At 41.8% G+C, this 21,902-nt stretch overlaps 1 protein-coding gene across 3 annotated transcripts in view; it reads right to left on the bottom strand.

The window, feature by feature from the left end:
- The window catches only part of FAM171A1 (family with sequence similarity 171 member A1), a 69,033-nt gene that overhangs the window by 27,932 nt on the left and 19,199 nt on the right, over positions 1 to 21,902 (bottom strand). For 2 of the 3 annotated variants that reach the window (XM_053409540.1, XM_053409541.1), the window contains exons 2-3: positions 7,967 to 8,194; positions 3,324 to 3,416 (exon numbers count right to left, since the gene is read on the bottom strand). In XM_053409540.1, the coding sequence (XP_053265515.1) occupies positions 3,324 to 3,416; positions 7,967 to 8,194 (321 nt within the window). Of the gene's footprint in view, positions 1 to 3,323; positions 3,417 to 7,939; positions 8,195 to 21,902 lie in introns of those variants that run through there. The other variant, XM_053409542.1, reaches the window with a different exon arrangement.

The raw sequence follows: 21,902 nt of genomic DNA, 5'->3' as shown, positions 1-21,902 counted from the left end.
ACAGCCAGGCCCCATCTGCAAGCTTTTGCATAACATGCAAATGAAGATTTAAAACAGCTGTTACTGTATTCCCAAGAGCTTCTTTTTCAATACATGGAGTGTACTTAAAGAAAACAAAAAAACCCTGCCGATCAAGGATTAACTCCTTATTACAAGGTATGGTATGTGGTTCTAGGGTGACCAGCTATATTGCTTTGGGGTCCTCATTCAATACATCTAGCTTTAAATCTGTGTAAAAATGAGTTAAGGAATCATAATTTTAATGCCTACTCAAAAGATGAGCTTTACTTCCAACAGCTTTCTGTCATTTACACTAGTTTCGTAACTGAATACTTCCCCCGAATGAAATAAATAATAATAATAATAATAATAATAATAATAATAATAATAATAATAATAATTTATTTATACCCAGCCCATCTGGCTGGGTTTCCCCAGCCACTCTGGGAGGCTTCCAACAAAATATTAAAATACAGTAGTCTGACAAACATTAAAAGCTTCCCTAAACAGGGCTGCCTTCAGATGTCTTCTAAAAGTCTGGTAGTTGTTCTTCTCTTTGACATCTGGTGGGAGGGTGTTCCACAGAGTGGGTGCCACTACCGAGAAGGCCCTCTGTCTGGTTCCCTGTAACTTGGCTTCTCACAATGAGGGAACCGCTAGAAGGCCCTCGGAGCTGGACCTCAGTGTCCGGGCAGAAAGATGGGGGTGGAGATGCTCCTTCAGGTATACTAGACAGAGGCCGTTTAGGGCTTTAAAGGTCAGCACCAACACTTTGAATTGTGCTCGGAAACGTACAGGGAGCCAATGTAGGTCTTTCAAGACCGATGTTATGTGGTCTTGGCGGCCGCTCCCAGTCACCAGTCTAGCTGCCGCATTCTGGATTAGTTGTAGTTTCCGGGTCACCTTCAAAGGTAGCCCCATATAGAGTGCATTGCAGTAGTCCAAGTGAGAGATAGCCAGAGCATGCACCACTCTGGCGAGACAGGGAGGGTTAGGGTTAGGGTTAGGGAGGGTCTCAGCCTGCGTATCAGATGGAGCTGGTAAACAGCTGCCCTGGACACAGAATTGACCTGTGCCGCCATGGACAGCTGCAAGTCCAAAATGACTCCCAGGCTGCGCACCTGGTCCTTCAGGGGCACAGTTACCCCATTCAGGACCAGGGTGTCCTCCACACCTGCCCACCTCCTGTCCCCCAAGAACAGTACTTCTGTCTTATCAGGATTCAACCTCAATCTGTTAGTTGCCATCCATCCTCCAACCGTGGGTAATCACCAAGGACAGAGCCTTTTCAGTAGTGGCACCCCAATTATGGAACCACCTCCCAGGGAGGTACGAGTGGTGTCATCTAGTGTTTCCATATTTTGAAGAGCAAAAAAGAGGACACTATGACAGACATTCAAAGCAAATAAATGCAATCTGTCTCAAATTTTACCCCTGAAAAAGAGGATGTGTCCTGGAAAAACAGGACACATGGCAACTCTAAACTTAGCAGTCTTTTCAGCTCCAAGTGAAGACCTTTCTGTTCATTCAGGCCTTTCAAATATTCAATGTAGTCTGGGCCTTTCAGTTTTAAAATCTGTTGACTTAACTTGGTGCCTGGTGAATTTTGTTTTCATTGTTATTTATGATGCTTTTGATTCTTTGTCTTATTTGTATTCAAATTGTTCTCTTACCTATTCTTTTTCTTACCTATTTATTTGTAAGCCACTCAGAGAAATTTATTTTACGGGGAGAGATGCAAATGCCGCAAGTGACCACTAAGGCGACTAAGTGCTTTCTGCCCACAATAAAAATAAATTCATATCCAGAACCAGAGCTTGCAGTACAAACGCCTACTCAAAATAAAGCCTCACTGTTTTCAGTGGGGCTTACTCCCAGGTAAGGTAAAGACAAAATGTTGTGAGGGTAAAATGTATGCCGTATTGAGCTCCTTGGAGGAAAGGTGAGATATAAATGTAATAATAAAGTAAAATTCACTTAGAACAACAACAATATATTGCAGCTTTCTAATTTTTTTTATTAAATATTTTCTTGATTTACAAAAGTGTGTGCAATGTCTCTCTCTCGTATTCCCCCCATGTAACACTTTTACAAATCAGTTTCACACAATGTGAGCACAAACCACAGACAGCTGCTAAATCTGGGATCCCTATCAGGGCACCTTTGGGTACAATGAAGCCCCTGGGGGCTTGCAAAGCCCCTGAGCCCCTCCCTGGCATTCACCGGCCCTTTTGTCAGGAGGGGGCAAAGGGAGCTGGCAACCCAAGACATTTCTCAAATGGTAAGAGGTCCCCTTTTAAAGCAGTCGAAGGCAAATTGAAGGTAGCATTTTTTATTTTTGCATATTAGTGAAGTTAACTATGAGAAACCCTGGAGCATGCATAGCTCCCCCATGTTGTACAGCACATAGTGATATTTGCTCTACCTCAGGGATAGCTCTGCTCAGTCATAAATCTCTGCCTGTGCTGCTTTACATATGCATATGGATGAGTATCCACAACAAAAACAAAAGCAGCAGAATAACGCAGAATAATTTTATTATCTCAGACGACTCATTGCAAAAGAAAAGAAAAGTCTCCAAGAATCCTCAGCTGCAGCTTAGACAATTCATGCTGTGGAGCAGAAGCACAGTTTTGGCTCCTTCAATACAGGATGTATTGTTGCAAGGTGTTGGGCTGTGGCTTCAGGCCATAACAGCAGTACAGACATAAACCGGTTCCACTGTCATGGTTCCTTTCCCTCAAGGAATTGTGGGATCTCTTTTAAGACAGAATTTTCAGCTCCATCATAAAACTACAATTGCTACAGACAGCAACTGTCAACTTTAAAGAATTTACAGCTGTGAAATGTGCATGCGTAATCCAAAACCACTAATAAAGTCTGCTTTTTTTCTCAGAGAGTTTGCTTTATTCATATGCAGATTATGCATATGTAATTAATCAAGCAACCCAATCTCCTGCAATTTATCTGTATTATTTGTCACCTACTATGAAAACCTCAGGGTGTTCAATTGCATCTTGGGAGACACACAACTTAAAACTTGCTTTATAAAGAGCAAATATCTGTTTGGTTGTTTTTAAAGGGATGAGTTGTTCAGGCAAGTTGCATCCTAGGAGCCGGGCCTAAGAAATTATTAGGTAAGGCCAGCAGAGGCTTCTACTGGCTCTCCAGATCACCTAATTCAGCTCTGCTAACACCCTGCAGTCCCTCTTCCTGCCACCATCAGGATGTCAAGGTGGGAAAACGCTAAAGTCCTAGCTCTAGCTGTGGGACAAGTAAAAACTATTATGACAAAGCAAAGAAGGTCCCTTTGCACCACATACCTTGAAATCCTGAGACTATCTGTACAACATCTTCATATACCATTAGAGTAGCTGAACGTTCAGGAAGAAGGCCAAGACTTAGAGAAGAAAACACTGTGGAAGGGAAATTGGTTAAGTGCAATATAAAGTAATAGTGAAAGAACTCTTTCCCCCAGATCCCCAATCTTTCAAAGTTTACCAACTAATGCCTTTTTTAGGTAATGCATTTGTTTTCTCAACTACTGCATCTACGAAATATGTCACATGCATTGGCTTCAACAACTTTTGTATGCAGGAGTTTGTACATTATGTGTCCACAAGTAGAAGATTAACTTAGACAGCAAGAATGAAAGAATCCCGATGTATAGGGAGAGGAATGATGAACATTCCACAAGCGGTACACCATACGTGATCACTTTTTTAACACACAATGGGAAATACAGTCTCATTGTCCCCTTGAAAAGGACTTGAAAAGTTTACATGGCAGATTTGGTCTATATAAGGATCTAGCTCAGCAACCCCTGGTGTCCTCCAGACTAGAGTCTCCCAAACTTGGGTCTTCAGCTGTTTATGAACTACAACCCCCATCATCCGTAGCTGGCAGGACCAGTGGTCTTGGATGATGGGAATTGTAATCCCAAAACAGCTGCAGACCCAAGTTTGGGAAACCGTGCTCCAGATATTACAGGTCTTCTACTCCCTTCAGTCCCAGCCAGCATGGTCAATGGTCAGAGGTGATGGGAGTTGTGGTCCAAAAACATCTGGAGAGCTGTGACCCTACCCAGTCTTAAATGCAAGTTGTACTGGAATTCAGATGCAGTGGATACAGCACAATTTTTCTAAAAATAAGAACAGAATTCAAAATCTAAGGAAATACTGTAATTAACAGAGTTCACTAAAATTTTGCATCAAATTAAATGTTTAAGTTACCATAACTCCAAATCTAGAAAGAAAGAAAAACATTTTTTCCAGAAGATGGGGGCACACCCTCCAAATCTGAGGTGTTGTTTAACAGATTCCCCCCCCCCAGCAAACAAAGGAGTTTGGTGTCAATAAGTATTAATCTGCAAGACGATCTGTATCTTTCAAAAGTCAGGAGCAGTTTCCCTGAATTCTAAACATTCTTCATGAAGTTGGGGAACTACTACTTGCATTTAAAATAGGAGGAGAAACATTATATGTATAAAGATTTTCTTCTAGTACTGCTATAACCACATTTACATTTGAGAATGCTCTGCTAAGCATGAATAAATTCACACTATAAATCAGAATCTTCTCAAATTTCAGCTGTTCCATCACAATAACTTCTTTGCTCATATCGGGCATAATGTAATACAAGGAGAATGAATTATGGAATAGGTAGCTCCGAAGGATAGAAATATAATAATTTATTTATTTATTGCACCTAATTTTTATTGGTAAGAATTAAAGCCAATGCAATTCAAATAGCTTGAAGAAATGAAGAATATGTACCAGTGCAGTTCCCAATTAATCAGCAAATCAAAACAAGCACAGCCTATGAATGTTCCTGAGATTTTGACTCCTTTTTGACAGTTTATTAGCTATTTGTAAACATTAATATACAATAATTAAAAATCAAATTTTATTGTCTTCATATTATTAAGTTTCACAAATAATAGTATGTACCATAGAATACATCTGGTAAAAAGTCTGTTGTTTTTTATTTTTACTTCCAAAATAATCTTAACAAAATGACCTTAACAAACAAGAAAGAAAACACAACACAACACGTTAACTACATGCTTATATAAATAGCACAGCTGCATAATTGCACCATTACCAGTTCATTGCATGGTTATAGTATACTAAATATTTAAGGCACATTGCATATATTATTAGAGATCTTAAATTACTCTAAATCGCTGAAAAGTGCTTCTGTATTTGGATTTAGAGCATTATTTTTGCAAAAACAAATGGAGACCATTTTGCTGTAGATTTGTTCCAACTTCGTCTTCTTTCATTTATTCTTGTGTAGGGTACTAATGCGATCATGAGTGAAAAGCCACACATTTTATATTTCCATTCCCTTAATGTGATTATTAGGTCTGCCCCAAAACATTTTTCCACCTGGCACAAAGGACAAGATGCTGTCTGCTTCATTCTGCACCCGGAAGCCAACTGGACAGGCAGGCGAATGTTACCTTAACACCAGTGACAGAATAGCATCCACCACACCTGAAGGCAGCAGGCACGTCTAGTGGGTGCAGAACAGCCCACATGGTTCATCACACAGCTCTTTCCTCCCAGTTCCTCAACCTCATTCCCAGCCCACCTCCTCCCAGTACCTGGGAAGAACGGGATATAAATATACTACTACTACTGCCCTGGTTATTATATGGATTAGTTGTTGGACAGTCTGGGACAACCTTCCTCAACCTGGTGCCCTTCAGAAGTTGTAGGACTCAAACTCCCATCAGCCCCATCTGTCACGGATAATGGTCAGGGTTGATGGCAGATGTAGTCAGGTTGCAGAGCACTGCTCTAGGATCACTGGTTCATCCTCACACTAAGGGCCAAACTCAGGCCACAAAGTTAAGGAGGTCTCCCTAGGGAAGTCTCCCTAGTTTTCCTCTTTGTCGCCAGGTTTCCTCAAGCTCTTCTACCATCCCTTAAACGTTTTCAGGGTTCCCAGTGGAGGAACTTTAATCACCGGGGTTTCGCCCACCATGGCTCACAGCTGAGCTTAGGAAAGTCTTGTTTTACCTCCATTCAAAGCCGTGTCCCAGTTGGCAGTATCCGAACTGAAGTAAAAGCCAGTTTGAAAATAATGTTTGCACACTTTGAAACTTGTGGTTTGCATTAAGCTGCATTAATTTATTATTAATCATAAAGAAGCATGGTTTTGCACCACACATTCTCCCCCCCTTTTCATCTCACTTGGTCATTTATCAGAGGAACTAAGTGCAAATAAGGGGACAAAATAATAGCTCCTTCTCACTGCAATTTGTGGCAAAATGCCTAATGAACTCGGCAGAGGATGCCCAAACAAGCGCTCCTTTCAGAAGCACACACTCAGTTCAAGTGCCTTCTCTTGAAAACACACAAAAAGCCTAGTTCAGATTTCAATGACTTGTCAAAAGCTCTGCGAAACTGGTTCTTTCCTCAAAAAATTAAAACAAAATCAATATTAAAAGCAAAAAAAAAAAAGCACTGTAAGGACCCCTATATACAAGAAATATGGGCTGAAATAAAAGGAATAATCTACCCTGCACACTAATGGCACCCTCGAGTCCCTCCCACTCCCCCTGCCAAAATTTTGATTAGACATGAAAAAAGAAAAACAATATTCTTTAGTTCATCATTTTTCAAATACAGCAACAGTGGCTGCACTGAGTCCCCAGCATCTTCTGCTGCAAGCAGCAGGGCACTTGTTCACTCACTGACAAGAAAAGGGTGAAACTGTGCCTCATACATGCCCCTATGTCTCACCTGTAGGAAAGGCATAGATCAGGAGCCTTGCACGCAGAGAGTCCCAGATTCAATCACTGGCATCTCTAGGTAGGCTGGAAAAGCCTCCTGCCCCAAACCCAGGAGAGGTACTGCCAGTCAGTGTAGACTGCACAGAGTGAGTTGGACCAATGGTCTGACTCATTATAAAGCAGATTCCTTTGTTCTATATCTCACAGCTACCTATCAGTTTGAGAACCTCTGCTCTATTTAATGCATGACTGCTCTTTTCAAGCACGCCAGGTCAGCCAATATCAGAGATATTTAACTCCAAAATGGAGGAAATATGGATGAGAAAAACGGGCGAGAACATCCTCATCCAGAGGCCAAAGAAAGATCAGCTGAAGTGATTCTCCCCTCTGGTCAGAAATAATTCTCTGACCCACTGCCAGTTACCATAGTCTGGCCCCATCCATTTGCTAGGGCCAGGGTAGGCAAGACGGGGCCCTCCAGATATTGCTGGACTACAGCTCCCATCACTCCTGATCGTTGGCCATGATGACTGGAGCTGATAGGAGTTGGAGTCCAACAACCTCTGGAGAAATAGAGATTCCTCATTCTGGCTTCACATGTTCAGCTTCATTATGATCCAAGACGAAACACTGGCGCTGAAGCCAAGCTAAGGAAAGCACGGTCAAACTAAAGGATTATGGGGAGAGTCACTGTTCTTACTGGGCATCCATATTCTTCTCTTGTGAAAACCATCAGGTTATTATTATATTCATATCAACCACCCTGGGCCCTAAAACTGGCAGGTGAGGCCTCATTGGTGGTGCTGCTACCAGGGGCTGCTGGATTTGCACTGACCCAAGACAGGGCATTTTCAGTGGCAGTTTGCCATTTGAGAGAGGTGCACCTGTCTCACTGACTTTCAGTTTAAAAACAGGCATTGCCCAGGCATTTATTTGATGGCTGAAAGGCCCCCCGCTTTTCCTGACAACCCTGAGATAACTGTTTTTAAGTGCTTTTAGAATGCCTGAAAATATATATTGTATTATTGATGTGTTTGTCACCATGGGCTCCTTTGAAAGAAAGGATGGGATATAAATGATGAATGAATAAATAAATGATAAATATGATTTTCAGCATTCAGGTTTTTTGTTTTGTTTTGTTCTTAAAAACACACACCACAGTTTTGTACCCCCCCCCCTTTAGAAATAAAATCTTACCTCAGAACAAAAATAAAGATCTCTTACCAGGCAATCTTATTGGTTTCCATGGTGCAGAGTTTGGCACGTAAGCATGTTTAGTCGCAGTAACGATCAGCTGACTGCCCAGCTTATACTGAAACTTGATGAAGGCAGTGCCATCTGCTCCTGAGGTTCCAGAGGCAATGGGGATCTGGTTGGTAAAAATCTCAATAAAGGCTTCGGTGACTGGCTGATGTGTGCTGGCATCACTTACGTGGACCTTCAGAGTCACATCTGCAAACAACAACAACAACGTAGCAGTTAACCTTTGGGAAAGCTTCGCATTCCACATTTGCACGAAACAGGTGCCAAAAAAGAAGAAGGAGGTATATATGAGGTATTGAAGGAATGAGAGTACCCATTACAAATGCTGAGATTAACCTTTAAACTCCGTACGATCTTCACTTGAGCACCTTCTCAACGTACCCTTGCTCCCATTGATGCCAACAGGAACTCCCCTGCAAGTCTAATTCCAAAAGGGAGTGGAGGGATGGCAATGAGAGGGGGAGAAAGATAAAAGGGGAAAGTGGCTGGCAAGGCTTGGCAGAGAGAGAGAGAGAAAAAAGGGGGTGGTCTAATGTTGGCTCTTAGCTTTCTGCCGGCTCCAGCCCTTCACACCTTGGCTACCCACCACTGCTATAAAGATGTTAACAAAATGTAGGTTGGAATCCAGAGAGATGAATGATTGAACCTTAGGGGGTTTTCTGGGGGTGGTGGTGACAGTTTCCCCTTCTGAAAGCTTTCCCATTCAATTCCAAAACTGCATTTTAATACAGTAATCCCTTCCTCCCTCCTTATCTGTCTGTCTGTCTCTGTGGTGGAAGTAAAACCAGGAAGAAAAGAAGAAGAAGAAGAAGAAGAAGAAGAAGAAGAGGAGGAGGAGGAGGAGGAGGAGGAGGAGGAGGAGGAGGAGGAGGAGGAGTAGTTTGTATTTGATATCTCACTTTATCACTACCCGAAGGAGTCTCAAAGCAGCTAACATTCTCCTTTCCCTTCCTCCCCCACAACAAACACTCTGTGAGGTGAGTGGGGCTGAGAGACTTCAGAGAAGTGTGACTGGTCCAAGGTCACCCAGCAGCTGCATGTGGAGGAGCGGAGACATGAACCCAGTTCACCAGATTACGAGTCTACTGCTCTTAACCACTACACCACACTGGAGGGGTGGAGAACAGCTTGGAGGCCAAAGAGAAATTCCACACCCTATTTTTTATTTGTAAAGTTTTTGTGCCACCTTCTCCCCCATCTGCTTTATAAAAGCAGAACTGATGGGAGGAAAGAGTTTCAACAGCACTTTGACCTCGTGCCGTGAAGGAAAAAAATTCCAGATCCAACTCCAGTGTGCCTGTGGAGCAGGTGTTTTTCTAAGTTGTGGCCTCCCCAGAAGTGGACCATTGGGCTGATGGGAGCTGGAGTGTAACACCATCTGGAGGGCCACAGGTTTGCTATCCCTGCTGTAGAGGTTTTGCCTATGTACTTCTGATTTACAACCACAGTAACTCAGTTCTGCATATCTTACTTTTAAATACACAAAAAGCTGCCATTTTGAAGAAGTTTCTGAAGAGCCAATCTGATCCTGTTCTAGAAGCTAGTGCCATTCCATGGATACCATTAGTTGCTAATAGGTCAATTAGGAATTGACGTTCCTGATCTTTAAGAATGCATTACACAACCCCATCCTTGCTAAAATACACTGTGTTATTATTTACAACAGTCACGATCCAAAATTCACTCTGAGAACAAGTACTTGCTGCCCAGATTTTTTCGGCCTCCCACACATGTGCCATTCTTCAGTAATGTCACCATAGCAACAGCATATGATTAAAAAAACCCCAAAACCATCCATATCATTGTGTTCTATATGCAAGGGGGTAAATCTCTACCAATTTATGGTATGAACACACAACTTGCCTTCCATCATAATTCATATTTGTGCTACAGCTGCACCAAATAACCAATTCATTTTACAGACCCATCTACTACATTTCTATCAGCTCTGGTATGCTTAAAGATTTGTTTTATTTAACCTAATTTATATACCGCTTGATTGAAAAAGAGAACAACTTTCTTTGGAAATCCTGAGCCTTGACTGTTTATATGTAAACCAATGAGGCATGCCAAATTCTTTGCACCCCATTGTTCAAAAATCTGAAACCCAGGCAGCCATCATGGTGCCCTTCAGATGTTGTTGGACTACAATTCCCATCATCCTTGACCACTGGCCATAGTGGCTGGGGCTGATGGGAATGGTAGTCCAACCATATTGGCTACCCTCTACCCTAGTCTGGGATATCACAAGGGGATGGAGTAGATTTCCCTTTGGGTCCCTTCCAGCCCTACAATTCTTTGATTCTGAGATTAATACATTGAAGTTTCCAGCTCACACACTCAAAATGCTTCAGAAATTCCTGTCAAATGTGAAACGCTGTGTATATTAAGGAGAAACCGATTTGTGATTTGTACTTCTACAAGTTGTAAAGTAAGCAACAAAATGAGCTCTTTTCCAGAATATGAAACACCTTGTAAGAAACTGAAGCTCTGTGATCTAAAGCTAGATAGCTAGGGCATGACCCGTTAGCATTCATTTTCCTTTGACTTGACTATTAATTCAGAAGAACCAGTGTAGCAAGGAATAATGTGGCATGCAAGAAACAATAGCGAAGTAATAAAAGGGGCAGGTGAACATTACAGCTACAAAGGACTGTTCAGAAGCACCGATTCTAGAATTACACATTTTATACTGAAAGAACGAACAGGCAAAGAAAACAAAACTTCCCTGTTTGGAAGAAGATAGGAACCGTAATGTGATCCAGTATGGCGTAATGGTTAAGGTGCTGGACTAGAATCTGGGGTACCAAGATCCAAACCCTTACTCAGCCATGAATTTCACTAGGTGACCTTGGGCCGGTCAAAAGTTTTCAGCCAAACCTGCCTCACAGGGGTGCTGTGAGGGTCAACAGGGGAAGGGGGAAGAACCATTTACCGTATTTTTCGCTCCATAAGATGCACCTAGTTTTTAGAGGGAGAATGCAAGAAAAAAATATTCTTTACAGGGAGCGCTGAGCAGAGCCTGTATGCATCCCAGGCTCTGCTCAGCACTCCCTTTCACGAGCCGTGTGGAGCGTGCGTGGGACTGATGGGCTGCCCTTCTCTCTCCTCAGGGAAAAGCCCCCAAGAGCCGCACATACGCTCCACGCGGTCTTTAAAGGGAGCTCTGAACAGAGCCTCCCACCTGCATTCGCTCCATAAGATGCACAAACATTTCCCCTTACTTTTTAGGAGGGAAATAGTGTGTCTTATGGAGTGAAAAATATGTTGGCCACCCTGCACTCTCTTGGAAGGAAGGTGGGATAGAAATGTAATAATAATGAAATCAAGATAAATGCAAGCTGCCATCTTCACAGTGGCATCCTTGGAACTTTTAGAATGATATTTGGCCATAGTTAAATATTAAGCAGTCATGTGACAATATTTGACCAGTCAGCTGCCCAGTGTGTCAACCTAAGCTACAGCACTGCGGAGGAAGACTGTGCACCTGCAAGGTGCTTCTAAAGCCATAGAGCACTTTTAAAGAAACGCTATCACACCAACAATATGTGGGCTACAAATAGCAAGCAATATTGTAGGTAGGCAATAAAGGAAACAACCCCAGAAGTCACGTAGCATTTAGCGGCTTCACAAACTACACATACTTCCTACCATTTACATTCCTTCTCCTTCAGCTCCTTGGGAAATTATACCCTACTTGTTTTTACAACTTAAGACGGCACACCAAAATCACTGGGTTTGGGTGAAATACAGTCGCGCAAATATAGCTGCCCTTTCCTATTGCTAAATTTGTTCTCTCATATAAAGAACAATGAAACCACGGTGTGGGTTATCATTTGGGAAGAGGTAAATCCAAAACAGGCCACAATCCAAAACCTACAATCCTTTCTGCATTGTCAACGTGACGTTTCAAAGAGTTCAGGGAAAACCTACATTTGATTAGACACGAATCCTCGCTGCTCCATCTGTTTTGGCAAACGGAGATTTTTCCGCTGTTTAAAACACGTTTGCTAAAAAGAAAGGCTCTTCCATGAAATGTCCCAAAGCAACAACTTGAAATAGTCACTTGGCAAGCAGCTAGGTTTCCTGGCTGCCAGACAAGTGCTGATCTAGGGAGGAAGGAGCCATTAGCTTTCACTGTCGGCACAGAATGTGTTTGGATAACAAATGTTCAACATGATGTTTGCTTTAAGACTTTCCAGGTGGGATCAATCCCGATTTCCAAATGTAGTTCTTTACTGAGGCAGAGAAACAGTGGCATAATCATGGATTAAATCAGAGATACTCAACACGGTGCCTTCCATTAGACTACAACTTCCATGGCTCACTGGGGCAAATTTCCGTTGCAGTCCAACAAGTCATTTTGAGTGTTATTTTAATATAAAAGGGGGTATAAATATCTAATTTAACATCTGGAGGGTACCACATTGGCTATTTGTGGCTTAAATGTTGGCTGATACTACATCTTGGTCCAACTGTACCCTTCTCCCTACAATCCCTTGAGCAATAGCTCTGAAAGGATACACTTCACCTAAGAATAAGATGGCCATAATTTTTCTCAGTCCCTCATCTCTCAAGTTTTCCAAACTTAGGTTCAAGCTGTCCCACTGCTGCATCTATTTGCCCTTTTTTAAACAGAAGTCAACACAAACATTGTCACAAAGTTATTTCTTTGCATCTGCCCAAATAGACACGTTTATACACACATCAGCAAATAAATTCAATGCGAACACCACTTGCTCTGAACTGGCCAATTTCACAATGAGGAAAAGTGCAACGCAAAAGGATATGTCAACCTGAATGGGCATATATTCCATGGCATTTTATCTGTAAACACAATATGGGCTTTGGGAACATGTTGGGCGCAATCTGGATTGGTTATGCAATACATGAAAATATTCAAAAATAATTCAAGCACTGCTACCCAAAATAAGTGATTGTTCTATAAGGGACTTAAGTAACTCCTACATTATCTCCAATGGCAACTAGCTGCCAAACTGTTTTGTCACCAAGATGGAAAAATACTGTAATACAGTGCCCATCTGTAAGAGGGGAATTTCCAAATCCTACACTATCCGGTTCCTAATATCTAATTTACTGCAAGCCCAGCAGAATTCTCTTTTAATTTTTAAAACCAGAAGGTGGCATAGTCTGTGGATGTCCTTCTGTTGTGCGATTAAAACCACACTCATAAATAACTTGAAACAAATAGTTATAGTCACATTAATGGTCTTATATTTGATCTTTTTAGGTGCCGAACCATAATATCTTTTTCAACAAACTGCTTTGAAGTTTTGCTTTACAATCAAGTGGTATATAAATTTTATGGAATAAACAAACACATATTTTATATCTGTTATTGCATAAGAAAATACCGCGCTGGATGTCCTGAACTTGTCCCATAGCATATTTTTAGAAAGAGATCCCTTTGAAATACAATCTGTTTCTTGAAAAACAAAAGATATGAGAAATCAATTGCAACATTTTCAGAAATGAGGCATTAATTTGTATGCATATTACCAGATAATAAACTCTAATACATTTTTCAAATTGATAATCTAGCAGTATTCTGTAATAACCCACTCTACAGTGGGTGTTTTTTAAGCCTTTCCCTACTTAAGAAAAAATATTTAATAATTAATCTGCACATGACTTCCAGCACCAGTAAAGTCATGTGTATGTTAAATACCTAGCAGAAGCAAAGCTGGGTCACAAGTTGGAGAGAAGGGGGCACTGACGATTGAAAAATGTTAAAGATCTGGTGCTTGTAGGGGTGAAAAACAGAAAGCCGCATTTGGGAAACTTTGGGAACCTAGGAAGCTACCTTGTACCAGGTCAAACTATGTGTTGATTAAGCTCACTGCTGTCTCCTGTGACAGGAAGCGGCTCCTCAGGGCCTCAGACTGAGGTCTTTCCCATCACCAGCCACCTGACCTTTTAAGGTAGAGACAGCAGGGATTGAACTTGCAGCCTTCTGCATTCAGAGCATGTGCTCTGCCACTCAGCTATGGCCCCTTTCCTTACCGCTATGGAAACATACCCGTTCTTGCTTTAACATGACTCAGAAGCAACCCATAAGGTTGCAGAACTTATGTCATGGGTCCACAACACAGTGCCCATGAGTTATAGAACCATAGAGTTGGAAGGGACGACGTCGGTCACCTAGTCTAACCCCCTACAATGCAGGAATATTTTGTCCAAGGTTGGGCTCCAACCCACAACCCTGAGATTAAGAGTCTCGTGTCCTACGGACTGAGCTAACCAGCCAGAGGCCTTCTGTGGTACCTATAGGGTTTGTTCTCCCCACTGGGATTAGACCTTTCAAGCCTAATAGAGGCATGGGGGGGGGAGGTTTACACCTCAGGAGGGAAGAATTAACTCCCCTTTCCCCAGCTGCGACCACAAACACTGAGCCAACCCCATGATGCAATTACATCTCAAAGATGCTTTCTATTGCTTACACTATTAGGTTTCCTTGAAGCTTGATTACAACAGAGGAGAATATTTGGGTGGGGGGCTTATACCCCTTCCCTCCCTAGCTGGAAACAGCCCCCCACTGCAAATACCACCCCTTCTATTGGCTCCAAACCTGTTGTGGTCGATGCGTGTGATATCTTCCTGGAGACTGCAGTAAGGGAGGTAAGGTTACCTCTAGACTCCCCAGCTGAACTCTCCAGGAAGATCACATTTTTCCAAGCCTAATTGCTGACAGTGGCAGGTGGGCGAGGAAAAAATTGTGGGTTGGTGGTGGTTGTGTGTGCATAGTTGTGGTATCCATGGCAGTTTCTTCATTTTGCAAATGTGATGGCCGGCCCCAAAAGCATCTGCATACTACCACAAAGATAATTTCTGCCTTTTTAGATGAAGGAAAGGCACACAGGTAAAGAAACCTCATAGTCATTCAACAGAAGAAGCATCTTGGAAAATTAACTCATCCAACTGATTCCCTTTCCACAAATTCTTAAAGCATGCAACTCTGAGCTGATGTAGTTTCATTACCAGCACTGTTTCTCCTTGGCAGAATTTTCTGTGTTGGCCCCAGAGAAAGCAGGTAAAGTAAAGCACGGTATTTCTTTTCAGTTATATGCAACAGAGTTTGCAGAGAATCAGTCTGGAGCAGGGGTCAGCAACCTTTTTCAGCTGTGGGCCGGGCCACCATCCCTCAGACCTTGTGGGGGGCCGGACTATATTTTTTTGGGAGGGGGAAATGAATGAATTCCTATGCCCCACAAATAACCCAGAGATGCATTTTAAATAAAAGGACACATTCTACTCATGTAAAAACACACTGATTCCCAGGCCGTCCGCAGGCCGGATTTAGAAGGCGATTGGGCTGGATCCGGCCCCTGGGCCTTAGGTTGCCTACCCCTCGCCTGGAGCATATACCTTTACTCCCCACCCCTTTAATTGGATTTATCCAGTCTATTTTTGTTCTCCTATCAGATCTCGCTCACCTTGCTTTCCTACCTACACACGCTCTAGCATTTCTTAACATAAATGCTTATATTTGCACTCTGCCATGTTTATGTCTCCTTGTTCAATAGAAAATGCTTAATTAAACTGCTGCACAGCCCTTTTCCAGATAATTAATAGAGGCATTAAATTACAGGACGGGTGCAGAAAACCTATTTAGCCGTTACTATAATAAAACTCCTCTAGCATAACCTACAGTCGTTTATAATAGCTATCATTTATTCCTCCATCCTGTTTTCAATGTCAGGCAAGCCCCCATTTGCCTCCAAATCATTCTGAATTATTCTCCAGATGAATACATCCACCCAGGCTCCGTACTACACAGTGCTCAACAATGATAGGGTAACTGAAGAGATAATTTTTAGTTCAAAGGGGCACACTAACAAATTATTTTGATCCTACATCTTGGAACAGATCATAGTTAAGAAAAAATGTAACAATTTCCTTGCTGGAGCAGGGACCAGGGTGGGCAGGAGAAATCAATGGACTTTAAATGTAAAGGCCAGCGGGGTCAATGAAATTTAGCAGGTGGCGCTGTGGGTTAAACCACAGAGCCTAGGATTTGCCAATCAGAAGGTCGGCAGATCGAATCCCAGCGATGGGGTGAGCTCCCATTGCTTGGTCCCTGCTCCTGCCAACCTAGCAGTTCGAAAGCACGTCAAAGTACAAGTAGATAAATAGGTACCACTCCGGCGGGAAGGTAAACGGCATTTCCGTGCGCTGCTCTGGTTCGCCAGAAGCAGTTTAGTCATGCTGGCCACATGACATGGAAGATGTACGCCGGCTCCCTCGGCCAATAAAGTGAGATGAGCGCTGCAACCCCAGAGTCGGTCACGACTGGACCTAATGGTCAGGGGTCCCTTTACCCCTTTACCTTTACCCCACTAATATTAACAGGCATTGAAATATATATTAGCTGCCTAATGCCTAATGAAATGTTTCCTCATAAGGAAATGTTGCTCCTTCTCACAAAATAAACAAATCCTTTATTTATTGCCTTTATACACTTTTTTCCTCTCTAAGAAACTCAAGGAAGTGTATATGGTTCCACCCCTCCTTATTTATTCCCAACAACAACCCTGTGAGGCAGTTTAGGCTGAAAGACTGATGCAAATTATGAAAACGTTCCGAGCAACAACTGTGGTCTTGTATACTCATTCAGCTGGACACATGAAAATGTTGTGTAGGCAGATCCTATTTTAACAGGAGGAGGAAGCACCATGCCCATAAACCTTTACCCATCAAACTCAACAGGTTGAGGAAATTCACCAGTGGGATAGATGAGAGATAACCACCCCTTTTAAGAACAATACTTATACTCTGTGGTGTCAGACTGCAGGGTGCAGATCTGGTGCCCTGTTGCAGGACAGCTTCGTCTCTATGACCCCAGAGATTCCCTGGCACAACAGCAATACAGTTGTATCAGCAGCCGAGGCTCCAACTGTCTACCATTTCCTCATCCCACACTGAGAGCGGCAGGGAGCTCAGTCAATAAAACACTACTTTTGCAGTTGCAGGGACAAGGAGAGCAGTGAGGGGGTGGGCTGACAGGGATTGGTCCACCCCGTTGCCACTCCAATGCTCTTTATGGTCCCCCAACTTTAAAGCTAGTGTCCTACTGGCTGAGCTCAGTGACACTCTTGCCTGGGGATGTGGGTCAGAAATTCAAAAGTACCAGACAGCAGGTAGCTGGGTACCACAGAATATCCAGCAAGCAGAGCAGAGCCATACTTGTTTGCTACCCACTCAGCAAGGTTTTAGGGGATGACCGGAAGTTCAAGCATTTTGAGAGAGAATTTCTTGCTGAATGTAATTTTGTGATTTCAAACATCCTTACAATGTTTTCCACCACAAGATCTACCTACCCGGGAAGAATGGCAGATGAAGGTGATGGACCTTATGGAACTGGCGGAAATGACTGGCAGAATCCGAGACCAGGGAGAAGAGTTGGTGGAAGAAGATTGGAAGAAATTCAAAGACTACTTACAGAAATATTGTAAAATTAAGGAATGTTAGAAGGAGGATGGAATGAAGTTATGTGGCTTTAGCAGAAATATTATAAAGGAATAGGTAAGAAATAAAGATTGTTAATGGAGGAAAAGAGGAAAGGTAAAGTCATATTATATTAAGATAAATTAGAGGATAAAAAACTGGGAAAGATGGAAAGGATTTGCTGAGATAGATAATTGAACTAGAATACAAAAAGGGAGGTGTGAGGAGGTCAAGGAAACAAGTAAATGAAAGATAAGTTAGGGGAAGGTTTGTTATATATACTGTATTGTTTATGTATTGTATTGTTTTTTACTGCATTGTTTTTATGTATTGTATTGTTTATGTATTGTATTGTTTCATTTGTTCTTTTTTGTTTTTTCTTTTCTGCTCTTTTTTTCTGTTAAAAGTAATAAACATTATTAAAAAAAAATACAATGTTTTCCACCACCTCTGGTAAATTCTAAGAACTTTTCAGAAAGCTTTCTATGGAGACCACAACTTTTTCTCCTTGGTTGGTTACAGTCAGTCAGAGGCACACCATTTTGTACCTGAATTCGGCATCCTAAGCAATTTGGCTGCCTCACTGTTTCAGATCCTTTATGAATTCTGTAAATATCTCTAGTCCTCCTAACAGAGGTTCGTAAGAACATGGCTATGTGCTTCCCTCCATTGTTAAAAACTCCAGGTTTAGGAAGTGACGAGGAACAGAAGGAAGAGTAAGAAATCACAGGAGCACTATGCATCGGCAAATGTGAATTATGAGTGAACAAATATGTTACAGGCAATGTTCACATCATACATTTAAAGCATATGACTTCCTCCAAAGAACTGTGCTAACTGCAATCTACCCCTCACAGAACTACAGTCCCAGCACCCTTAAACTATAGTTCCAGGGATTATTTTGGAAGGAAACCAATATTTTAAATGTATGGTGTTTATGTAGATACAGTAAATTGGAGGGGAAGCAGAGTAGTTAACTTCCCTAATCTTTGCTCCCTAACTATTATCTTATCCAATCACTGTCAACTCTCTTTAGGAGCCTTCAGAGAGTATCTCCATATTAGAATGTTTAGCCCTTGGATATTATCCACATGATGTCTCTCCAAGAGTTCCAATACACAAGTTTTTCCCTTTCCGTTCTATACATTTTAACCCCAATTAGGAAAAACAAGTCTAATACACTATGACACCAATGGAAACCGAATAGTACAATTTTGCTTTATGGGTCTTTATTGGATATTCTCATTCATACCCAAGGGTTCCACCCAGTCCAGCATGAATAATCTACAGCTTTTACTCTATTATATGTATGGATGAACAGCACAGAACAGGCAATTTATTTGCTACATTTTTGTAAAAACAAAAAGGGGAAACCTCTCCCAAGTTAAATTAAATCAGCTTTATATCCACAAAGTTATAAATGCGCAGTTATAAAATTCTGAATGACTGCCGAAACCGTGCTCCAGTTACACTCATATTCCCAACCTACATGCTTAAAAAGAGAATGTCAGCATTTACAGTCCGATCCATAAATCCATTTGCTCGTTAATAACGAGTGCTCAATCATCTCAAATTACTTCACTGATGGTGAAAAAGGTACCTCCATTTGGTGGGCCATTAAGCTAGTGCACAAAGAAACAACTGAAGTTAGTTCTTGAGATTATATTATTGCTATTTATCTAACATCAAAAAGTCAGTTGTTGAGTGAACAAGGCTAAAACAGTAAGAAAAAGAAGAAAAAAAGCACAGCAATCACTATGCAGCAATCCACATATTCTGGCTTGGTGTATAAGCCAAGTATTTTTTGTCATCACCCTTTGCCCATCTGTAACTTCTGCATGTGAGAGAGCACTCAGGGAGAGGAGACTAGGGGTCATCTTTTGGGAGCTGTAGTTGGTAAGGATGCTGGGAGTTGTTAGGAAACCCCCAATAGCCTCCAAAGAGCTACAATTCCCAGAGTGGCTTAACAACCAATCCCTCACAGGGGGAATTGCAGCTCTATGACCCTCCAGCACCCTTAGCAAACTATAACTCCCAGAATTATTTGGGCGAAGCCATGACTCTTTAAAATGTGCTTTAAATGTATAGCGTGTATGGGCCTATGATCAATCTTGGCTCAACTATCCATCAAAGAACAAAAGTGGTGAAATTAGCTGGCATTTTCAATCATACATAATAATTTATTTGTGCATCCCACAATATGTGAAGTTATACAAAAAAAGCAGCACAAGTGTGTGCTTTTCACATGTTTATATAAAAATGAATTTCAAGCACACATTTACATTGCAGTCAACAGGTTACTTGTCAGAATTTTCAGATTCCAAGTAAGTTACTTCCCAACAAGCAAAAAGTTCTGTATCTGAAGCACACAGAGTTCCTTTCATTTTACTTTGTTAAGATCTTAAAAAAAAAAAAATTCACCGAGCATCTGTGCCTCTTCATATATTATTTAAACCTTTACAAAACACGGTAATGGAATATAATGGAAGAGATTTTAAACTAGCATTAAAGCAGCCTGAACACTGAGTTAGAAAACTGAGTGCCTCTCCCTTTTATAGATAAGATCAATCACACACATGCACACATAGTTCATTATTAAACTGTTTCCCAAGTGAGGAGAAAACAAGTCTTCGGTTTCTTCAATGGCATTTTAAAGCTGAAATCCTTTGCCTGCTTATCAACTAAATGGGACTTACATCTGAGTAATCATGTTTTTTGGATTGTGCTGTTATGCCTATTATTGCCATGAGCATGTTGGCTCTTTAGGATTTCATTGTTGTTTAAGATGCATTTGTATGATGCATGTAGTAAGTCCAAAATTGGCAGCAGGTGAGACAGGTCTGTCAGTGGTAGGAACTGTAACATTTTGGAAGTTGGCCAGCTATTATCCTTTGTTTCAGAACTTACAATCCATTGTGAACTTGCGACGCTACAGACCTCAATTGCAATTATGGCATTCTGCACAAACCTACGTTTCTGTGTGACAAGAGAATAACTGAGCGAATTAATCGAAATATAAAAAAATATTATCCAGTAGCACCTTAGAGACCAACTAAGTTTGTTCTTGGTATAAGCTTTCGTGTGCATGCACACTTCTCCAGATACAATGAAACAGAAGTCACCAGACCCTCATATAAGGGTTTCAGTGTATCTGGAGAAGTGTGCATGCACACGAAAGCTTATACCAAGAACAAACTTAGTTGGTCTCTAAAGTTTTACTGGACAATTTTTTTATATATTTCAACTGCGTCAGACCAACACGGCTACCTACCTGAATCTTGAGCAAATTAATGTTTTGATAAATAATGTGATCGTACGTTTTCCTGTGAATTCTGATCAGAAAGCCAAAAACTCAGGTGAAAAATCTTACTTTTGGCTAACTACAATGAGGGAACTTCTGAATTTAGGAAAACAACAACAACAATTTGCAGGGCTCTACAATTTCAGTAGCCACACTTGCCAAGGTGAGTGCTCAGTCTCCAACAAGCACCATGAGCTCATGGCTTTCCTGCTCCCCTGATGCACTTTCTGCATCTCTCCCCTTCAGATGATGCCTGGGGTTTGCTGGCTCTGTGCTCAGCCAGAGTCTCAATGAATGGCAAGCACGGAGTCAAAGCAAGCCTCTGCCTATCCTCTCTGGCCTCAAGCTGGAAGATGTGAGCAGAGGCCCTCAGAGTACACAGCAAGTCCTTCACATGTCTTACCCATCTCTGACCTGAAGGTTGGTGGCACAGGTGAGCGGCCTGGTCTCTTAGCAAGGGCTTGGTGAGTGGAGAGCATTGTCCCTGACCTATATTTTAGAAGAACAGTCATGGTCCTGATGTTGGGTGTGCCACAAAGGCAGCCAAACTTTGTGGAGCTTTGAATATAAGTATTATAGAAGCGGAATCACAACCCTACAAAAATGACCGCAACCCTGGGGTATTGGGGGGATGGTCTGGTGATGAAAGGACATGAAAGGAAGACACAGAAGGCTGTTTAAGGGCCTAAGGCTGGGGCTCATGTAGGACAAGTAAGGGCAGAGCCACATGCTCAGTGTACATGCATGCAACAAAAGAAAAGGAGCTTTGGCATGGAGATTTAGAGTACAGCATCTTGCATGTTACATTAATATATACTGTATATACAATCTTATTATTAAAATGCATATATGCCCACTTATCCACTTCAAATTGTCCCTGCTCCCTCCCCTGCCCCCTTTCCTATTGGCGGGTTTCTAAACATATGTTTGAAGTGGTATTTGCGTGTTACACATAGATAGACCTTAAATCTGCCCTTGCCTTCCTAGTCTCTTCAGAGTTCAAAGAGAGGATTTTGACAGTTTGACAGCTGCATGTGTGCGTGTGTTACCAGTCCTTGAGATTACATTTTTTTTTTAAAAAGTGTGCCTTTTTTTATTACACTGTGACAGGCACCACGACCTTAAAGGGAT

Source organism: Podarcis raffonei, chromosome 12, assembly GCF_027172205.1.
Source record: "Podarcis raffonei isolate rPodRaf1 chromosome 12, rPodRaf1.pri, whole genome shotgun sequence".
NCBI classification, from domain to species: domain Eukaryota; kingdom Metazoa; phylum Chordata; class Lepidosauria; order Squamata; family Lacertidae; genus Podarcis; species Podarcis raffonei.
This window is presented reverse-complemented; position numbering and strand designations above follow the sequence as displayed.